The sequence below is a fragment of the Zeus faber genome (assembly GCF_960531495.2).
Source record: "Zeus faber genome assembly, chromosome: 18".
NCBI lineage: Eukaryota > Metazoa > Chordata > Actinopteri > Zeiformes > Zeidae > Zeus > Zeus faber.
In genome coordinates this window covers 25,733,030-25,750,292 of record NC_137210.1, presented here as the reverse complement: position 1 = coordinate 25,750,292, position 17,263 = coordinate 25,733,030, and the positions used below count along the sequence as shown (strand labels likewise).

Genomic DNA, 17,263 nt, shown 5'->3' with positions numbered 1-17,263 from the left:
CGTCTTGACACACACACACACACACACACCCACACCCACACACACACAAACACACACACACACACACACACAAAGGAGAGGATTCATCAACAGGAATTCCAATGTATTGCCCCTTTGAAATGTATATTCCTTTTTGTTCCTTTGTCTCCATTAAGGACTTGAGGAACACCCGTGTCTATCAATCTACTGTATTTATCTATCTATATATCTATCGATCTGTACATCTTCCCCCTCGGTTGGAACCCTCCCACATTCCATGTTTCACAGATGGAGAGGAGGTTTGGGGAGAGGTGGGAGAAAGAGATAGAGAAGTCCGAGATATCCTGACGAGTTGTTCTTGGCTGTGAGTGTATGAGTGTGTGTGTGTGTGTGTGTGTGTGTGTGTGGGGGAGGTCAGCGGCGGCGGGGAGGGGAGGGGGTCTGGTCTGCACCAGGCACGGTGGGGGCCTCATAAGTCAGAACGTGACCCGCCACCGAGACTAAACAGTTTAGACTCACTTTATGATCCCCAAAACCGCAAGGAAATAGGAATGGAGAGTTATTGCCATTAGATTGAGGGGGGCTGTGGAGGAGGGGGATGGATGGATGGATGGATGGATCCATGGTTGGATGGATGATGAGTTGCTTGATCCGTAGATTGGTGGATTGTGTATTAGGATAAGATAGAGGGACACGCCAATGGATAAACAAATGAATGAGATGGATGGATGGATGGCTGGCTGGATGGCTAGATGGATGGATGGATGGGTGAATGACCCTTCCAGTTAAGTTTCAACCGTTCCTCTCCTACATTGGTCTCTCTCTCTCCCTCAGAACGCTGGTGGTGACCCGGCGGTCAGCAGCACCGTCAACCCAATGATCACCAAGAGGTCCAAGGTCAAGACAGAAGCAGAGGGGCCGCTGCCCATCTCACCGTCCTCTCAGGTGCAGTCACAGAGACATCACAACAGGACAACAGTTTTAATCTAAGCTGGCCGTCAAATTGATTTTCCAGAGGGAAAAGTCACGCGGTCTCTCGTGATTGTAATTAATGTTTGTGCATGTACGAGGGCGTAGAAAGCACAACGTTAATTCATACATATTAACGTTATGCGTGTGTGCACACTTGTAAACATTCATTCATTTTCCCTTCGTCCCCGCTGAACTTTTCCAGGAGCATGGCGGAGGGATCCTGGACCTGAATGAGGATCTGGACAAGGACGAGTGCAAGCAGGAGCCCGAGGCCATCTACGAGACCAACTGCCACTGGGAAGGCTGTGCCAAGGAATACGACACACAGGACCAGCTTGTTCATGTGAGCACTGGGGGCTGATTTTCCATGTCCGCCTCGGGGCTGGGTGACTGCATCAGGCAGGAGTTTCAAGAGTATTATAACCTTAAGTTATCACTCACTGGAGATTACATTGGAAAGACTGTATTGAATTAATCAAATAGTATTTCATTAACTGATTGCACTAGAATCGGACGGTATTTGAGAGTGAGAGTAACTAGGCCCATCGCAATTGTAAACCAGAGTTTTTTTTTATTATACAGTTTATTTTTAAGCCATCCCTTGGCTTTGTGTGGACATGGCTTTTTAATTGGGGTTTGGCATTGTGGGTATTAAGACCATCCCTGATACTTTTTGAGAAGGCGCTCCATGCCATCAGATGTGTTATTCTTGCCTTTAGTGAAAGTGTTTTCCGAAGATCATGTTGTTTCTCAGTCAAAACAAACAACCTGCACAATTTCCTCTGTTTTTATAAAAGTGTAAAGTTCACCAAGCGCCTCTGCTACTAATTAGGACCAAGCTGATGGAGCCTAGACCAGAAAGCCGCCCAGTAACTGATCCTTTCCTGTTGGGTTGACATGCGCCGGGTTAATGAGCCTGCCGGCTCTCCCCAAGCTCAAGGCTCCATCCCTGCAGCTGTGCACACCCCAGCCCTTCCAGCCCTCGACCTCTAACCTCTAACCCCGGCTCTCAGCAACACCCCAAAGTCCCCCAACTCCCTCAAGGCCCGGAGGCCTGGCCGTAAATCCATCGTTATGCCAGCAGCTCTGATGCTTAATAGCCCCTTGCTCCTCCTTTCACTTCTGCAGTTAGACCAGCCTCATTCCTCTAATCTCACTTCCCTTTTGGCTGCTAGCAAAGAAATGGTCTCGCAGCCCAATAGTCACAGGCCATGTGTCAGCCTACTGCCAAGTCCAAGAGTCTATAACATTGATCCCAGGTGACTCGGAAAGCGATGGGAGCGGGGGGTGCTCACCTTTAAAAACCTTTGCCCCATCTTTTACTCTGCACCTCTTGCCTTTACCAAAGTCCCAGGTCTAGTTTCAACATCCCCACCCCCACCACCACCGAGTCCAACCACCAACCCCAAACCCACACCCTGCTCTGGCGCCTAACCCCAACCCTTAACACAGCCCCCTACTCCAGCCCCAGTTTCCAGGCCCTGTGTTCCATGAGGGTTTGTCAGCATTTGTGAACAGGCTATCACAGGCTCTCTGGTGTAACAGTGGGGCGTGGGTGGACAAGGTGAGCCAACAATTCAAACTCCCAAGAAATAAAGCCAGCTATGACTAACATTGACAAAAGTTTCTCATTGACTGTACTCATTGCAAACCACCCAGAAAACCAGGCTTGTAATATCTCTGCCAGAGAGCGGCCTGACTGATACAACGTTCTCACCATGCCAACAAAATAACACACCTAGGCCTCCTCTGGCTTCTACTTATCCGAGTAATGCTTCTGCAATGGCCCCCAAATTATGGAGTCACTTTAGCAGAAAGAGTGTTTGACTTGAAAATAGAGGCTTCTTGCAAGGCCACACGCTTGTTTCCACTTCTCTTCCTTGACCAGAAATAGATCTGGGGCAGAATTTTGTTTTAACCGCTAAGCCACCGTGTGGGTGGACATTAGTGGAAGACTCAGGCCCGCTCCATGTGCGCCTTTTCGCCGGTTGAGGAACCGGCCACATAAGTAGGGCATTGTGGGCCTTGATGTTCTGGAGAGGAAGTGGTTCCTCTGGGCGTGTGGATATTTGCATGCAGCGTATGGGATAAGAGTTTTCTAAGTGTGTAAAAGTCTGATTTGTGTGCGTGTGTGCGATGATGGGCTTGTAGAGTTTGGGGGAAAAAGCTGCCATGCCTAAGGGCATAATTAAGGGCTTAGCAGAAATACAAAGGAGCTATAGCTAAGCTGCAATTGCCTTACAAGCCCAGGCAACGTAACAAAGACGACTGACTATCTTACTGCAGTGAAAAACACAGCTTGAAGAATGTATCATCGGGTCTGTGTTGTCAGGGATTTTTTTGGCGCTCATTCACCATCATTTAAATAAATTCTCAAGACGTCCACTTGTCTCACGGTGCTGAGGACCTGTGTATTTTCATGTCTGAATTGAAATAGTCAACATGTTTGAGTGTGGCCAGTCTGTGGGAAATACTTGCACCAACACCCCCCCAACACCCCACTGACTTCCTGAGCCCAAAAAAAGACACAAGTGCATTATAAATCTTTGTCGCATTTGTCCTGGTGACACCCTTAGATTCTGTACTCGTCCATCTGGTTACCAGGAAGAACCATTTCTGTGTGAAACAAACAAAACAAACAAAAACAAAACACAGACATTGCAGACAAAAATACATGCTCGTGCACATGTGCGTGCGCACACACACACACACACACATACACACACGCGGGGAGTCTGAAAAAACAAAGTCATTAATGTCCATTGTCCCCTGTTGAAGGACGGATAATAACTGTCAGCCATGATAGATGGCAGTGTCACTCTGACTCAGACTGTGTGTGTGTGTGTGTGTGTGTGTGTGTGTGTGTGTGTGTGTGTGTGTGTGTGTGTGTGTGTGTGTGTGTGTGCGCGCGCGCGCGTGCGTGTGTGCGTGTGCATGTGCATGTGTATGTGTGTGTGTGTGTGTGTGTGTGTGTGTGTGTGTGTGTGTGAGAGGAGAGGAAATATCCACTGGTGGGAAATTTCAGGGTCTTTGCTGACATGGGCACATACACATTTACGCACACATTGAAGTTGAACACATTTATCAATATAAATTTAGAGGGAAAGGAAAAAAAAACACAGATTTAAACTTTTTAAAATTATTAATCCCTAACCTGATGTTATGCTGTACTGAACCTTAATGAGTATCCAAAAACATTGACTTTTTTTTCCTTCATTTTTGGCGGCTATTGAGCTTCCTAGTGTCGTCGTCAGCGTGTGGATTCTGAATTTGACCACAAACACAAGTATCTACCACTCATACATAACAGACACACACCAACACATACATATGTGCACAAAGTCAGTCAGTCTACCAATACACACATCATCTCACACAAACTACAAAGTACCTACAAACCATCGTGCATGCACCCAGAAAGGCCCTTGGTACACCGGGCCTCACGTCATGTCCCATCATTTTCCGGGTCCGTCCTCTCCTCTCTCGCTGAACGTTCAGTGTGTACTGGAGGGAAAACTGTGTCACGATCGAGCCTCCTTTCTCCCCCCTGCGCAGCACATCAATAACGACCACATCCACGGGGAGAAGAAGGAGTTTGTGTGCCGCTGGGAGGAGTGCTCGCGGGAGCAGAAGCCCTTCAAGGCTCAGTACATGCTGGTGGTCCACATGCGACGGCACACCGGGGAGAAGCCGCACAAATGCACAGTAAGACAAGAGACGTACGCGTCCGCCTGCTACACTGCAGACCCTCCGACAGCGGCGTGTCTAAAGGAACGGGGAGGGAGGGATACCCGAAATATGGAATGTATTCTGCGACAGATGCAGCCGCATCGTGTGACCGAGTGCTGAACTCGGTTGAACCAGCGCGGCTGATTTCGACACCGAATGGACCCGACCCCCCTGTGGCCCGGAAACGCCACTGACAATGATATTAAATGTTCTTTACGTTTCGCCGAGTGCTTATCGCCAGCGATACTTTCCGTGTTGATAAACCATCAGGGGGGCCCTTGCCGGGGCCTTCATCCGCCTTTTGAAGATCAAAATGGAGAGCTGCGTTTCCTTTCGCTTCAAAGCTCGTCCGCGAGAGGCTCGAGGGTCCATTAAAAGAGGGGAGGCTTGATTGGCAGCGTGGGCGCATAATTAACATCCAAAGAAGTGCAAGAGGGCCATGGGTCCTTATTAACACCATACTGGATTTCTGTACTCAAATCCCACATGCATCTTCTCACCATGTTCAAACTCTATGTCTCTCTCTCCCCTCTATGCCCTCACCCCTCTCTCTTTTCTGTCAAGTCTTCTTCTCTAAGGAAGGATCTTTGACTTTCATGTCAGTACCCCCCCGCCCCTCCACCCCTCCCTTACACTAATCTGATTGATCCCCTTTCACTTTCAATGGCAATTACTCTCACAAAGCCTGTTCTGAGGGAATACCAAATTACAGCTTGTTCGGCCCAACTGAAAACAAAGGCTAAACAGAGAACAGTGCAACACTTTGTCTCAACAAAGCACCCGCCGCACTCCTCCCCACCTCACTCTGTTTGGATATTTAATATGAAAAAATACCTAGTTTTCTTGCAAAGCGTAGCCGCTCGCTTGCTTTTGTGTGGTGCACCACAGTAGGTGGGCAAGGCTCCATGACGAGATGAAATTTGGATATTGAAACGTACGCTTACATTTTTACCCGGAAGGTTCTTTGACTCTGAACCAGAAAAAAATATCTGAGCAGTGACACATTTCGCTGCCTGTCTCTCTACGCCGGTCTCTCTGTTGGTCGATATTTCCATCTATTTACCCCAATCGCGGTCTGTGAATCTGACCGTCTGTCTCTCTTTCTGTGCATCCCCAGTTTGAGGGATGCACCAAGGCTTACTCCCGTCTGGAGAACCTCAAGACCCACCTCAGGTCCCACACCGGGGAGAAGCCGTACGTGTGTGAACACGAGGGCTGCAACAAGGCCTTCTCCAACGCTTCAGACCGGGCCAAACACCAGAACCGCACACACTCCAATGAGGTAGGATTGCACACAACCATTCTGAGCAAATAACACGCTCACTAGAAAGAATTACGCCCCAAAATGATTGGATTTCATCCAAGCAGCTGCCATTTTTTACTTTCGCTGCAATTTGATATTCCAATTTAATCTGTTAAGTTAGGTCTTTATTGCAGGTGTTTTTTTTTGGTCAATGACAGCATTCCATTGCTGTTTTCTGAGAGAGCATGTCTTAAAAACACCGTAGCATCATAGGGTTCTAAATCGCATGCCAAATGAAGTGAGATAGACAAAATACAAGATGCTTTTGGCAACAAAAGAATATCAACTCATCTGACTTCTTCATTGGGTGAGGTACCAGTTTCTTTCAAGTGCCGTCAAGTTATTAATAGTTTGAGGCAGCCACTCCCCAGCTCAAGACATCTGCGGCCGTAGAAGCTCACTTTCCGTTCGTGATTGTTATAATATAAACTGGCCCCATCTCTGCAGAAACCATATGTGTGTAAGATCCCCGGCTGCACCAAGCGCTACACGGACCCCAGCTCACTCAGGAAGCACGTGAAGACGGTGCACGGGCCCGAGGCCCACGTCACCAAGAAGCAGCGAGGTGACCTACCACCAAGACCACAACCGCCCAAAGGAAACGGAGAGAACGAGGCCAACGTCAGGCTGGGGGGCAGAGGCCTGGACGGCAAGGCCGAGGGCAACAGTGCCTCGAGGGGGGTGGAGGACTGCCTGCAGCTGAAGTCAATTAAGACTGAGAACTCCATGGTAAGACATGAATGGCTGAAAAATAATCCCATCTCACTTCCAGACGTCTTCAATATAGCAGGTGCTGAAGGTGCTATATTTTGCTCTATTTTTCGAGGCTCCTGAGGACCGCCCCTTCTCATGTCAAAGCAGCCAGAGCTGCTTTGCTATTGGTCAACACCACAGTTGCGCGCGTCAGATTCACCAAAGATCAAACTCGACACAAAATGTTGACGTTATCTCACCTAGTTAGTTCATTCGGGAGTGAATGTATTTGGGATGATTTGCACCGTCGCAAAAGCTGGTGGGACCAGGACCGGGACCGGGACCAGGACCAACCCGAAAGCTTGCATACCTGACCTGGAACACTGGGTCTATTAACTCTAACAATCTTTTTGAAACCTGTTGAATGCTGTTTGTTCCAGTGTAAGTCATCTTACACGGTGGAAGACTAAGTGATAAGCTTGTGGTCAAGTCCCTTTATCACTTGTTGATTGTTTTATGGGGTGGCTTAGTGGGTTGGTTGGTTGTGAACAAGAACATTCATTTGAGGTATTGGAACACACTCGGTACTCTGGCTCGTCTTGTCATTTTCTCACTTTACTAACACCCCACTTGATTGAAGAGCGCCGTTGCCGTCTGTCTCCTTTTCAAACTCAAACTCTGGCTTCGGCTTGAATGTGCTTTTCTCTCTCCCTCATAACCCCCTTAATGGACAGACGTCGCTGAGGTGAGGACTCTGCCTTTTCACATCTCTGCATGAGATCTCCGGCTTCGTCACTACGTCACTGCATGCACGGCAAAAATAAAACAATTTCACATGAGAACCCCCCCCCCCGCCCCATACCAATAAATAACTTTTTTTTTTGGTTGTATATGTGAACAAAACATCTGCACAATATTGTAAAACTTGTAAATTGTGGGATCCCGCTCGGGAGACAGATCTGACAGATAGTGGTAGTTACTGTTGAGTTTTGATGAATGTCTGATTGTCGTATTAATATTGAAAGGCTGGGAATGTTTTAGCCTGTGTGCTGAACAAATACTGAGGCATCAAGCTGTGATCAAGACGCTCTGTAGTTCATTTTGGGCCACTCTGCATTGCACTCACTGCTGGACCGGACCCGCAGCCCTCATATATTATCCACTCGTTTCCTTTTTGTAAATAAATCAAAGCTCTCTGTGATGAATAGGATTATGCAACGATAGGCCTGCGTTTGTTATTATAAAACACTGTTACAATCAGAATGGTGCAACTGGTAATTATTCGATCAGAAGGCATCAGCTTTTACCAACAAGGAGAGTTCTGTCTCTTTCCCTAGAGATGTTATATGATGTACAGTTATTTCCCAGACCTTTTTTTATTTTAACGGCCGTTCACATTTCTACGCAATACATCTAAGGAGCCAATGGCTGTCAAGGCTGACCTAAATTAGGTTAAGATTATGCAGCCTATGGAGAAATTACCTTTTTTCTTTTAAGCTTTTTTTTTCATTATTTTATACATTATTTTATTTTCCTCCCACGGAATAATAAAGTGTTGCTCTTATACAAACCTGCTTTTCAGCTGTGCAAGTGAGTGTTCATTATTAAGAACATCTCACAACAAGTAGTTTATCCATATACTATTCACCCATAACTTTAGTTCCCTATTCTTCTCTCTGTGTTATTTTATTCATGATAGAATTGTAGCCTTTATTACATCGTTATAACTTAGCTTTTTAAGAAAATGTCTTGCTTTTGCGAATACACGAAAGTCGATTTACATCCCAATTCTGACTTCGTCCCTTCCTGTACTCCCTCTAGACATATCAGTCCAGTCCTGGTGGCCACTCGTCATGTAGCAGTGAGCCGTCACCTCTCAGTAGCACCAACAACAACGACAGTGGGGTAGAGATGGCCATGCACAGCGGGGGCAGCTTCGGGGACCTCAGTGCGCTGGACGACAGCCCCATGGTGGACTCCACTGTCCCCCTCGGGGGACAGCAGGCAGGGGTGGGGCTCCAGCTGAGAAAAGCCGGCGGCCACGGAGTTGGAGTCACCGTCAAGCTGGAGAACATCAAGAAGGAGAGGCTGAAGACAGTGAGGGACTCTTGTCCCTGGGCCAACTCAGGTCCACAGCCACTGCAGGGCCATCGCAACAGCAGCAAGCTGCCTCCCATACCCGCTGTCGGTAAGTTGGCAAGGGTGCAGAGAACGTTTGGGAAACCTTCTGCTGTAATTTTTTCGATATATTTTTTACAATATATATATATATATTTTTTTTTTTCAATATAAATTAAATAATTGTTCTGCATGGCCCCTTGTTGGATGGAGTCACTGCCATCATTTATAGTGTGGAATGTCTCTGATTCATTTCCCGCTTGTTTCAGGTTCCCTGCTGGAGAGTTCCAACGCATTGAATGGTTTAAACAGCTTGTACCCTGGGCAGCGTGGGGGTGAACTTTTGTCCTGCGAGGTGACATTACTGAACCAGCTGAACGAGCGCCGTGACAGCACCACCAGCACACTCAGCTCCGCCTACACCCTCAGTCGCCGCTCGTCCGGCATCTCACCGTGCTACTCCAGCCGACGCTCCAGTGAAGCCTCCCAGTTTGGCACCAACCGCCACAACAACATCAGCTCAGCAGACTCCTACGACCCCATCTCCACAGATCTGTCTCGGCGCTCGAGCGAGGCCAGTCAGTGCGGGGGCGGAAGTGGTATTGGCGGGGGGGGCCTGCCCAGCCTGCTCAGCCTGACCCCGGCACAGCACTATCGTCTCAAGGCCAAATATGCCGCAGCCATTGGTGGTGCCCCACCTACCCCTCTTCCCAACATGGATCGGATGAGCCTACGGACCCGCATGGCGCTGTACGGGGACTCCCAAGAGGTATCGTCACATCAGCTTAATCACCCAGCTGCTGGAAGTGTACCACGGCGCTGCAGTGACATTGGCTATGGAGCCCCAAGCATGATGCCGCATGAGGTGCCAAGCAACCTGCCCCGGCGTTCCAGTGACCCGGTGCGTAGGCCTTCTTTCGACCCCATGACACTACCAAGAGTCCAGCGTTACAATAGCATGAACAACATGAACCCGATGAATCCTCCTATGTCAGAACGCCACCGGGGGCTGGCTGCTCAGGTCTACACACGCTCTGATGGAAGCTTGCAGCGCCACCCTTTCGCCCCAAGGCCACCCAGCATTTCAGAGAACGTTGCAATGGAGAACATGGCAGTGGATGGAATGATGATTGGTGGAGACCAGGCTGCAGAGGATGATCTCATGCTCCCTGATGACATGGTGCAGTATCTCAGGTCCCAGAACACTGTTCCATCGGGTCCAAGCACCGGTCAACCTGACTACCACTCAAACAACCACGGCTATCAGACAGGCGCATCGCATCAGCAGCAGACCTTCTATGGCCAGAGGAGGATGGCCATGGTGGATGCCAATATGCCCCAGTCAGGCCAGGATCTCCAGCCCTGCCAAATCAGCCCTGGAGGTTCCCAGCAGCCCTTACAAACACAAACCCAGTCGAACAACATGAACAAAAACAACATGCCTGTGCAGTGGAATGAAGTGAGCTCCGGGACCATGGACTCCACAGCCAACCTCAGTAAGCAGCAGCAGCAGTCTGCTCTCAGGGGAAACCTAGCAGTGGTCCAGCAGAGACACAATTTTGGTTCTTTCCAGGGACACAGCCAGGGCCTCGGAAGCAACCACCAGATAATGCCTATGAGTCAGAACATAGCCCTCCAGGGATACGCACAACGCAACAACCAGAGGATGACAAACGGCTCCCTGCAGCAGCAGCAGAGGCAATACAGCAACGTGAACTTAAGTGAGCAAATGAGTCCCCAGCAAGGGTTTGGCCAAGAGGTGATCCCAAATTCTGTATGTGGGAACACCGGCATGAGACCTCCATATAACAGCATGGTGGATCAGAGTAATCCAGAAATGCTACCTTACAGATCAAGAACTCAGGTGGATGGTTATCCTCATGGGAATCAAGTGGAGCAGCAGCAGAATTTCAATGCCCTTCACCAGCAGCATCCAGGCGTTCACAATGGAAGTAAGGGTATGCTACAGCCCAGGCCTCCGATCGAGCCTAAATCTATTGGCAGGCAGCACTCACTGTCTAACCCTATGATGCAGAGCCGATTCCCCCAACAGTCTGACTTCAGCCCTAACCATGCCAACACCTCTGAAGCCAGCCCAAAGAGGCCCAGCGGTTCTGCAGTCCACAACGGGACTTCTGAGAACCCCAATGCCGCCGTGTTTTACACTGGCCAGATCCACATGTTTGAGCCGAACTCCGCCAACTTTGATGCCCCAATGTCCCCTTGTGCCGGCCAGGACCATTCCCACACCACCACCATCAATGGCGGTGGCAATAACGCTGCAGCCAACATGGCGTCTCCGGGAGTCAACCAGGTCACCAGCAGCACGGTAGACTCCTCCACCGGTGGTTCCGGTGCAACAGAGCACGCTCAGATCGACTTTGATGCCATGCTGGATGACGGGGACCACTCCAGCCTCATGTCGGGCACGCTCAGTCCTGGTCTCCTCCAGAGTGTCTCCCAGAATTCCTCGCGCCTCACCACCCCGCGGAACTCCGTCACTCTGGCCTCCGTACCGGCAGGGATTGGCAACATGGCAATCGGTGACATGACCTCAATGCTCACAGCCTTAGCTGAGGAGAGCAAGTTCCTTAATATGATTAGCTGAGAGAGATCGAACTATATGACTATAATCTGTCTGTGCATCCATCCAGTCTTGTCATGGACATTTTACATCAGGAATACAGATCAAATGACTATGTTACAAGGCACTGATTGAACCAAGCAAAACCCATTATTTCAAGAAAAAAGTATTTTCTTTGAATTGTCCCTAATATGTTATGCTTATCCTGTAATATTTGCTTCAGATCATAGAATTTACCTAAAAAAAACATTTTAACAAGGGTTGAGGACATTTTCCTGTCACTGTTTGTTAAAAGCCATACTTTGGAATCTTTAAATATATGTGATAGACCAGGTTAGAAAAATTAAATGCATCAATAAGCAATGACCATTGTTGAGTTCCGTGATGGTGTAATGGCCCTTTGCAAATCAGTGCACTGAAAGCAGCTCACATAGTGCCTTGCTGATCAAATCTAGTTTGTGCATTTTAAATACAATGAACTGGACTCTACGCAATGTCGTACACCATGATAAAGAAACGTTATGGGGAAGAAAAGTTGAATAATAATCTTTTTTCATAATGACCTTTGTGTGTATAGATTATACTGTATGGTACTTGCTTTAAATTATGTGAAAGGGTTTGATGTTTTAGCGGTTAAATCGGTTTGGTTCCACGGTATCATGAATCTTGGTTGTAGAGAGAGTGCTTTTTCGTAAAAATAGTCCCCGCCCTCAAAGAGCAGCAGCAGGAGCACTGCGGTAGAAGATCTCCTTCAAGTTGGCCCTGGAAAGGTCCATCTCAGGAGGCTGACCGATCGTCAAGGGCCCCAGTGTCTGAAGAGGAGTGCTCACGAATGGAATATGCAAGTACCTCTGTGTGTCCTCAGTGGAGATCCAACCCTGATCAGTGCATTTGTCCAAAAAAAGAAAAAGAAATGAATCATCACCCCCCCCCCCCCCCCCCCCGCCCTTCTAAACTTCCCCAGGGCTCTGGACAAACTGCAGAGTGTGTGTAAGAAACGCAACAAGACTTTGATAAGGAGATCCTGCTTGGGACGCACGGTCGTCCGTCGTCTAGCCCTTTGTTACGCCAGCATTGACAGTAGCCTTTAAAAAAAAAGAAAAAGGAAAAAAAAGAAATTTTGTGTGTGTGTGTGTGTGTGTGTATGCCTCCATTTACTTGTATTATGCTCAATGTGTGTGTGTGTGTGTGTGTGTGAGTGTGTGAGTGTGTGTGTGTGTGTGTGAGATGTGTGTGTATATAGCTTTTGTACATTTCAAATACAGTATCTCCTTTCTGTTGGGTTTAAAGCCTGTAATGCTGCGTCGTGTCTCCTTTGAAATCACATGGCTTCTTGTCCCTCAGGACCACATGAAAGCAAACGTTATTAAAAACCCTCCGAGCTGGGAATAATGAATTCCAGGCTGTGGGTAGAACAAAACATTTATATATAAAGTATATATATATACTGTATTTAAATATACTGTATATATATATAAATATATATATATATATATATATATATATGTCAAAACGATGAATCCACATCAAGTTCACACTGAGCAGCTCCACGGAGCAGTGTTCCCTATAATAATAACACATGTATTGACCGCAGAAGGTATGCGTCTCTCCACCGCTTTAGGCTCAGGATCCACATTTGTCCTTACGACCGTGATAATTTAACCGTGTGACGTGAACCATTCAAATTCGTTCCACAATATGAGGAGTGCCGTTACCCACAATGCTCTTGTGCTCCGTTAAAGACAGCAGAGGCGTGTCGGGCCACAAGTGATGGTCCGATTAGATTAGCGCTGATGTAACTCGGCCTGGTTGACATCGGTCATCACGGCAACATGCTGCAATTTCAAAATAAAGCCCAGTCTCAGAACGTGGGCGCACGTCAAAAAGCTATTAGTGTCGATTTTCTAAGAAGTGGGTGTCTACAGTCGTATGAACTGTGGTCCATGAGAAATGACCCCACTACACAGTTTTGGACTGGACCCATTGGAACTGCTGTTCTACACTACAGTTCAAAAATATTGAAGTCACACCTTTTATGGAAAATTCACATCTTTGTTCGTTGTTAGACGTCGCTCACTGCACACGTGTCATATTATGCTAATACGATTTTGATGATATTATGAACTTAGGGCTAAACTCACGAGTGTTTCCTTTTTTGCTAAAATCCTATTGAAAAGCAGAAATGCACAGGCAGAAGTAACCGTTGTACGTTCGAGAATTACAACTTTTACCTGACTTAAATTTGATTTTTTTTTTACAATTCAATCTCGGATACAGAAAACAAAGTAATAGTGGCCCTATACGGCGCCACACAGCACCCATCAAACCAGCCTTTAAAAATAATTATAGCGGGCCCATTTATCCTCATACCACAGCAATTTATTCACTACAATAAAGCACAAACAGAACCTTTGAAACCGAAACATTGTTTCTCTAAACCATCTTTATTCAAATCTATTTATTTTCACCTGAGATCATCCCATAATACAATGTACTTGAATTTCGGGGAAGCCATCTTCTTCAACGTCTTTCATGTCTGTGCATCACAGCTTAATGAAAAGATAATGTGCATCAATGGAGGCCATTGTGTTTTTAATAGAGCGGAGGAAGGGGAAAGGGAGAGAGAGAGAGAAGGAAGGAGTGATAAAGAGAGTGTGGTGTCAGACAGTTTAAAGAAGGGAAGAGAGGGATAGAGAGAGGGACTGTGTGTGTGTGTGTGTGTGTGTGTGTGTGTGTGTGTGTGTGTGTGTGCGTGTGTGTGTGTGTGTGTGTGTGTGTGTGTGCGTCTGTGTGTGTGGTGGAGAGGGAAGACGTGATGAAATAAGAAAGGCAGAAGAGAAGAGTGGGGAAAAAAGGAAGACGGAATGATATTTCCCTATTTTGACAGGGGGGACAGCTGCAGAGCAGAGGGGGAGAGGAGGAGAAGGGAAGGAGAAGAAGAGGAGGAGGAGGAGGAGAGAAGGAGAAGAAGCAGAGGAGGAGAGGACGAGGAGGAGAGGAGATCAAAAATGGACAGAGGGATGGAGTAGGTTATTAGACGGTGGTTGATGGTGGTTCCCTGGAGCCTCTTGGTCTAAGACAGGAAGTATCCATCCATCCTTCCATTCATCCATCTATATATCTATCATCCATCTATCCATCCATCTATCTATATAATATCCATCCATCTATCTATCATCTATACTGTATAAACATCTATCGATCCGTCCCGCCATCAATCCATCATTTATCCATCTATATCTATTCACCTATATATCATCTAGCTATCATCCATCCATCAATCCATAATACTGTATATCTATCTATATATCCATCCCTCCATCCATCCATCCATCCATCCATTCATTCATCTATCCATCAATCCACCTATCCAGCCACCCAGCCTCCCACCCATCTATTCATCTATTTATCATCTAGCTATCATCTATCCATCCATTTATATATATATCCATCCACAGACTGTATATATACATCCATCTATATATCCATCCATCCATCTATATATCTATCCATCCACCCATCTACTGTATATATGCATCCATCCATCTATCTATATATCCATCCATCCATCTATATACAGTATCCATCCATTCATCCACCCATCTATATTTCCATCCATCAATCCATCCCCTTCTCTGGAATCCCCTTCCTCCTCCGTTGTGTTCTGGGACAGTCAGCTGTTGCGTGTTGAAGTTCCTGCTCTGAAATATCACGTCCAGCAGACACAACAACATTCACCAGCGATGCAGAGGGTCAGGTGTGTGTGCGTGTGTGTGCGTGCGGCGTGTGTGTGTATCTGGTTGTGTGTGTGTGTGTGTGTGTGTGTGTGTGTGTGTGTGTGCAACCAGTCAGCTGGCGCAGAAATGTATACGGTTCAGCAAAAAGCAAAAGATGCAAAGAGGAATTCATTAGTATGTTAGTACTACGATTGTTTTTAACTCAGTGGTCAGAGAGAAGGTGGATTCCTCCTTCATCCGTTGTCATTCTTCCTTAAAAATGGATGACCAGGCGGTTTGGCGGCCACAGATCGGGGCCTAATCTTAAAACTTCAATCCCACATTTGACCTGGACTAACTGAAACAGCCTTTCTCAGTCATGGTTTGAAATTGTCTCAGACTTGCCCTCGATTTGGTTGAAAAAGAAAAAAATCTGATTTCCCGAAGAAAGATAAGAGCTGATATGAGTCTAAGGGAATCCGAAATCAAACCTTTAGATGAATGGGCGGGACCAGCACCCATACCAGACAGAAGGAGCTGACTAGCCTCAGACCTCCGTAGATAGATAGATAGATAGATAGATAGATAGATAGATAGATAGAACTGATTCATCTCAAAAGGCCGTCTCAGGAAGGCCATTTTGAATTCTGGATTCATTTAAGGAGGATCAGTTCAGTCGTGATTTTGATTTTGTGAAAGCGCCTCGAGCTGTGTGCTGTGGTGCTGGACGCACGACGCCTGGCGCTGCCTGGGCTCAGGGTCATTTGCCGTCAAATATTTATGCAAGCATGTATCATACAAGTATAACCTTGTCACTTGTCCTGTCTATCTGAAAGGCGGGCGTATTGGAACCCGAGGAGGCAAGCTTTATATCACACCACCGGAGATAGCGTTTCGTGAACGTGCTGCATCGGTCGGACCACGGGGAAAAGATTCCGATCGGCGAAGCCAAACCTCCAGAGTCAAAGTCATTCCGGCGCCTGGTGTCGGGGCTATTTCGAGACGCGGCGGAGTGTGTCACATTTTGCTCCCTGACCTTTGAGGCGCAGGTCGTCATAATAAAGCGATTCACTGGCTCGGCCGGGCCTCCCGCCGGCCTTTTCCCTCATGGGCGTGGCCGCGTCTGTCATCAAAGGCTTCCTGTGCGGAGCCCCCGTGCCTACTGAGATCAGGGGGACGTGACCCCGCGGCCGAGCCAAGGTTACCTACTCCTCCGTCAGAACGCTTGGCTCTATCCTGCTCCGTCTCCCCTGGGGCGGAGCGGTGGCCCGCTACGCTCTGGAATCACCAGAGTTATGATCCCCCCGCTCAGAGCCCGGGGCCCGTCCGCCATGAAGGGCTGCATTGTGGCTTTTCCCGGCGGTGGAAGAGTCGGCGGGGATGGGGGTGCGGGGGTTGCCAGACCCTCACCCGGATCCATGACCTTCCCTAGGCGCCCCCCTCCCCTCTATAGCCGGGGCCAGGGCAGAGGTCAGAGGCTGAGAGTGCCTTGTCCTGAGCGGGCCGTTGAGGAATGCCACCGTTTGGCGGGGGCCGGAGGGCGGCTCCGATTGAAGGCTTGTGTGAGCGAGGGTGAGAGGCGGGCGTGGACGACCTTGTCGGAGCGTTTTGGCCAGGCCGAGGGCGTTCAGGGCTCCGCTTTTATGCTTTTTAAACTTTTCCCTTTTCCTGTTGTAACTGGCACGAGAATGCACGCCCGCCTGCACACTCCGCCCACTGTGTTTTCCCTTTGAAAGGGGCGGTGGAGCAGTAGAATCACAAAAGTATATTTGCCACCATTTGCCGAAGTCTATTACTAATAGTAATTGTTGTCATCGTTAACATCACGACTGTTTAAATACTGACGTGCTTACGTAATTCTTTACCATTCTGTACGCCCATAGGTGGTGTTCCCAAATGTGACCGTCTTGTGAAGCACACTAGTTGTGTTTCTATTATTAGTTATTAAACATCACTGTTATTTACTCAACACTGTGTCGCTTACCTCATAGTTTAACATTTTCAAATTTGGAGAAACCTCATGCACATCTGCTCCTGTGGCAAAGTGAATGTACCGAGCGCAGACCACAGGGATTATGGCTCGTTCCCTCCTTGCTTATGTTCTTGCGGTTTGGCTCGTCCATCTTTTCTCCTGGCCTCCCCAAGAACCTCCCAGAACTATGAAAAGAA

At 47.8% G+C, this 17,263-nt stretch overlaps 1 protein-coding gene across 1 annotated transcript in view; it reads left to right on the top strand.

The window, feature by feature from the left end:
- gli2a (GLI family zinc finger 2a) overlaps window positions 1-12,610 on the top strand; it is a 91,573-nt gene extending 78,963 nt beyond the window's left edge. Inside the window, exons 8-14 of the mRNA XM_080019365.1 lie at window positions 814-924; window positions 1,154-1,294; window positions 4,507-4,656; window positions 5,798-5,962; window positions 6,431-6,712; window positions 8,498-8,864; window positions 9,064-12,610. Of these exons, the coding sequence (XP_079875491.1) occupies window positions 814-924; window positions 1,154-1,294; window positions 4,507-4,656; window positions 5,798-5,962; window positions 6,431-6,712; window positions 8,498-8,864; window positions 9,064-11,402 (3,555 nt within the window). The 3' untranslated portion in view covers window positions 11,403-12,610. The remainder of the gene's footprint in view (window positions 1-813; window positions 925-1,153; window positions 1,295-4,506; window positions 4,657-5,797; window positions 5,963-6,430; window positions 6,713-8,497; window positions 8,865-9,063) is intronic.
- Window positions 12,611-17,263: the final 4,653 nt, after the last annotated feature.